The sequence below is a fragment of the Primulina tabacum genome, chromosome 3 (genome assembly GCF_025594145.1).
Source record: "Primulina tabacum isolate GXHZ01 chromosome 3, ASM2559414v2, whole genome shotgun sequence".
NCBI lineage: Eukaryota > Viridiplantae > Streptophyta > Magnoliopsida > Lamiales > Gesneriaceae > Primulina > Primulina tabacum.
In genome coordinates, this window is record NC_134552.1 from 9,421,288 (window position 1) to 9,426,680 (window position 5,393).

The 5,393-nt window shown below is 46.8% G+C and overlaps 1 protein-coding gene across 1 annotated transcript; it reads right to left on the reverse strand.

Moving 5' to 3' along the window:
- Nucleotides 1–290: 290 nt before the first annotated feature.
- Nucleotides 291–5,003, reverse strand: LOC142538379 (uncharacterized). Its single transcript, XM_075643710.1, has 6 exons — nt 4,565–5,003; nt 3,720–4,342; nt 3,384–3,620; nt 3,219–3,273; nt 1,302–3,172; nt 291–737 (listed from the first exon to the last, which is right to left on the reverse strand). Exons 1-6 carry the CDS (start codon nt 5,001–5,003, stop codon nt 291–293), a joined length of 3,672 nt encoding a protein of 1,223 aa, XP_075499825.1.
- Nucleotides 5,004–5,393: the final 390 nt, after the last annotated feature.

The following is a 5,393-nucleotide window of genomic DNA, read 5'->3' on the forward strand; positions in this document are numbered from 1 at the left end:
GGGTTTAGGGTTTAGGGTTTAGGGTTTAGGGTTTTTTTTTTTTTTTTTTTTTTTTTTCCGGAAAACACCGCCGGATGCGGGGGGGTTAGGCAGACCCCTACCTGTATATATCCACAAAATAAACAGTAATAAAATACAGAATACAGAAAAAAAACCTAAAAGAGGAGGTGGATAAAACCATAACCTCCTCAAAAAGGCTAAAGCAGTAGAAACATAAATACAAAGCAACCTAGGGAAGGAATTACAAAAGCAAAACGAACCCTAGAAGACTACCAAATAAGCGGCAACAACTAATCAAAAAGGAGAAGCGCTATGAACCGCATGCTGAGGAAGACAAAATGATAATGGCGAGATGATCGCAGAGTCCATGCAAAAGCTCTCATCCCGGAGCTATCATCCTGGAGAGTCCAATAATGGCGATCACAGAGTAATATATAGATCGCAATCCCGCCAGAACAAAAGATATCTAGCATCTGAATCAAAAGAGCAGAGATCTCGATCCCATGAAGTAGGAGTCTGACGAACATGTCATACGAAGCAGAGGATCCTTTAGAAAGCACCCCATGAATCCACCATGACATCCAGCAAACACCTCTACAATAACTGATACGGCGGCCAAGGAGAACCAGCAGTAAACGCCCTCCAGGAACCATGAATGTGCCAAAGGAAAGCACCAACAGAAATAGGGCAGAGACCCACTCAGAACAAACAAGAATACACACATCATGTGCAAGTGTCTGGACCCACTTGCACAGACCATACGGAAGTGAAAAACAACCTCCAAGTACACTAACCTGCAATAAAATATATATATATATATATATATATGTATATAGATATAAATAGATATAGAGCCAGAGACCATAAAGAAAGAGATCCAAAAAAGAAGAAGGGGCTGCAAATGGCTAAGAGGATCTGTTTCTGAGGTATGGAAGCCCAGAATGATCAGATCTAGCAAGGGTGGAGATGTCTGGAGGTAGGGAAGGACCTAACTCTAAGGTGTACTGCCTAAAAGTATGAGCCCTCGCCGCCAAGGCATCCGCCACAGAATTCCCTTCCCGGTAAATATGCGATAAATGAACAGATCGCCCCCTCATCAACAAAAGAATCCGTGTAACAAAATGTTCAAGATCCCAGCAGCACCGACGAGAACGAAGTAAAAGAATGGAAATCCAAGAGTCAGTCTCAATCCAAAGAGGGAAGAGATGAAGATCAGAAGAAATGAGAAGACCCCTCCAAATAGCCCATAATTCTGCCCGGACATTGGTCCCAACTCCAATGAACTCACTGAAAGAAACCACCACATGCCCAGAAGAGTCACGAACAACCCCACCAACAGTAGAGTCCCCAGGACTACCTCTCGAACTCCCATCTACATTCAATTTAAAACACCCGAACGGCGGCCGCAACCAACGAACAATCGTCAGTTTACGAGCCCTACGCAACTGAACAAAAATCCCCATAGCCCTCGCAGCCTGCAAAACACCCCGCCAGTGCATGGGCTTAACAGTAGACGCAGCGTGAGCGAGGCGCAAATAAGACAAAATCTGAGACTTAACAGTCTCCGCGGAAATGTGCAAATGACGGTGTTTCGCATCGTTACGAGCCGTCCAGAGAAACCATAAAACAATGAAAGGCAAAAACTCCTTCACGTGGCCCCTAGGAGTCCACCCCGGATGCCTCTTCCAAGCACTGAGGAAGAGTCTGAAATCACTGGTAAGGGGAATACGGACATGAAAAACAGCCCCAAAGTAATGCCATACAGACCTGGCAAGAGGGCTATCAATGAAAATGTGCGTGAATGTCTCAGGCATCTCACAACACTGACATTTAGACGCCAGCTCGAAACCACGACGCTGGAGCACATCGTCAACTGGAAGCCATTGATGCCAAAACCTCCAGAGGAAGAAAGACATAGTAGGCCTCAGCCAACTGCCCCAGCAAGGAGTGAAGATATCAGAAACTTGGTCTCTCAAGCGGACAAGCTCCCATGCGGATTTCAGCGAAAAAACACCGTCAGAACTATGCACCCAAATAGCCGAATCGGGCTCCCCCGATGCAATAGGGATCAGAGTAATAGTCTCAGCAACAGAGGGTGGGACAACTGAGCAGAGAAGGTCAAAATCCCAAGCCCCATCTGAAAGAAAGTGAGAAACACGGACACCCCGATCCCCCCTAAGCAGGACCTGACTAAACAAGGGAACATCCCCACACCAGATGTCATCCCAAAAAGCAACATCTCCCACCCCAATTCTCCATCGAATGCCAGATTCAGCACGAGCCCTAATCTTAAGCAAACGACGCCAAGTGGGAGAAATGAACCCAGCAGATGAAACATAAGCTGGATGCACCAACTGGCAGTATTTTCTCATCATGAATTTGGCCCATAGGGATGAACCTTGACGAAAACGAAACCATAATTTAATGGAGAAGCTATCCACAATATCTTTGAGCCTGCGAAATCCAAGACCCCCTTCAGAGACAGGAAGACATGCACGAGACCACCTCGCCCAATGCCATTTCTTATCCAAGGATCTGGATCCCCACAGGAAACCATTGAAAACATTCTCAAGCCTCTCCATAACTGCCAGAGGTGGCTGGACTACCTGGAACATGTAAATGGGAACCGAAAGGAGGACACTCCTAAGGAGAGTCATACGGCTCCCCGGGGAAAGAGTTTTAAGCTCCCAACCCTCCAACTTCTTACTCACCATCTGCACAAGGGGATCAAAAAGAGAGCAAACTCTATTCCCACGAAACAAAGGAACTCCGAGGTATTTGATAGGAAAACAACCCTCCCCAAACCCAGTGATACGAAGGAGACGGGAACGAGTACGACCAGAACACCTCGGAGGCAAAATAATGACACTCTTAACTGCATTCACCAACTGCCCCGAGCAGTTTTCATAGTGATGCAAAAAATCCATGAGACTGTTCATCTCACGATTCCCACCATTGGCAAAAATAATGATATCATCAGCATAGGCCAGGTGGGAAAGAAGGAGATCACAACCAGATCGGTACCTAATCGCAGGATACTGACGATAAAGACGATCAAGACCACGCGAAAGGTACTCTGCCCCCAAAATGAAAAGAAGTGGGGACAAAGGGTCGCCCTGCCGGAGACCCCTAGTGGATCCAAAGAATCCAGTGAGTGAACCATTGATATTAACTGAAAATTGGCAATGAGAAATGCAGGCAGATATCATCGACACTACCTGCTCTGAAAAGCCATAATGCCTCAAGACATCCAACAGAAAAGACCATTGGACCCTATCATAAGCTTTCGCCATATCCAGTTTCAAAATAACATTGCCACCACGGGTGGGGAGAGAAAGACTATGAGTGAGCTCTTGAGCAAGGAGGATATTATCCGAAATCACCCGCCCTGGAACAAAGCCACTCTGATTCCACGAAACCAGCCTCTCCGCCACCTCCTTCAGCCGAGAATATAAAAGTTTGGAAATTATCTTATTAGTCACATTACACAAGCTGATAGGACGAAAGTCCGACCAAGCCTGAGCTCCCATGACTTTGGGAATCAATGTGATCGTGGTGGCAGTAAACCCCTGTGGCAAGGGACTACCCCGAAAGAAATCCAGGACCGCATCAAAAACATCCTGATGGACAATCTCCCAGCAATGCTGAAAGAAGGCCGAAGAGAATCCATCAGGCCCCGCCACACTATCACGGTGAATGGAGAAAACAGTCGCCCGCACCTCCTCCAAAGAAGGAGGGGCAGCAATATTTGCGTTCTCCAAATCCGAGATCACCAAGGGGAAATCAGAAAAATCCGGGCAAGAAAGCACAAAAGGATCCCCAGTAAGCAGGTTTTGAAAAAAGGCGGCCCCAGACTGCTGAATAAGCTCAGGGGAAGTAATGCAAGAGCCATTATCCCAAATACGAAAGATTTTATTAGCCACCCTTTTTTTCTTGACCATATTGTGGAAGAGTTTGGTGTTCCTCTCACCATCCTCTAACCACCTACAAGCGGCTTTTTGCCGCCAAAAATCCGCCTCCATGGCGGTAACCCTAGCAAGATCAGCATTGCAATTGGACAAACTAGTCCAATGCAAATCCGAAGGAGCAGCCTCGCAATCTGCCTCAGCAATCCGGACAGCCTGCTCCGCCTCAGCAAGTTTGGCAAAAAGATCACCAAAAACACTCTTATTCCACCACTTCAGATGGCTTTTGAGGCGCTTCAACTTCACAAAAAGACGGGGCATACCGTTCAAATGACACGGTAAATTCCAATTAAGCCTCACCGTCTGCAAAAAACCATGGTGCTTGAGCCACATGCTCTGAAAGCGAAAAGAACTCGGCCCACTAGCAAAGACCGGGACTGACACAAAAAGAGGACAATGGTCAGAGACCGTACGAATGAGGTGCTCCACACGAATAGAGTGAAAATGGTCCCCCCAATCAACAGACACAAAAACCCGATCAAGACGCTTCCAAATGGTCTTGTTCGTCCACGTGAACGAAGACCCCTCAAAACCAGCATCTACTAACCCAGAATCCAAAATAAAGTGATTAAATTCTTCCATGGGAAGCAACCGCCCACCAGAAGAACCCAAACACTCCGACGAATTCCTGACTACATTAAAGTCGCCACCAACAAGCCAAGGACCCTGAGCAGGCTTAACCTGAAGCAAAGAATTCCAAAGCTGTCTGCGCTCAATGTAGTCACACTTAGCATAAACAAAGGAACAAAAGACAGTGGTCGGCAAAAAAGTAGCAGAAACCCGGAAGTGAAGGAATTGAGTGTGATCAAAAAGACACTCAACCGTGACATCCTCAGCAAAGAAAACCCAGATATGACCCGAGGAGTTCGATATAACTCGAGAAAAACCAAAACGACGAGTCATAAAACGAACATCCAGATCAATCATGGGTTCCAAAATAGCCAAGATCTTGACTCTCTTATCTTTAACGTGGGCATGTAGCCTTTGTTGAGACTCCGAGCTCCGGAGCCCCCTGACATTCCATATGAGAAAATTCATGGAGAATGGGCACCAGAACCGCCCTGTCGCTTTTTACGCGACCTATGAAAAGCATTCTCCTTCCTTTTCTTAATATCCCCCATATCAGCATCCAGAATACGACCTTCAGACCTACAGCCATCACCCGACTCAGAATGCCGATCGAATTCCTGATCAGTATCTCCAGCAGATTCCAGCCGGAAGACCAGCTCACTGACAGAAGGACCCTGCCTAGCAACCAATTCCTCTACCGTAGAGGAAGCATCATCAGGAGACAAAGGAACAGAGGGGATGGAATGACTACTGTGATTCAAAGTACAAGGCCCCAGAGAGCCAAACACAGGCAACTCACTAGTAGACGGGACCCCAATACCATCCACACAATCATCCAACTGTAACCCTCCATCAATA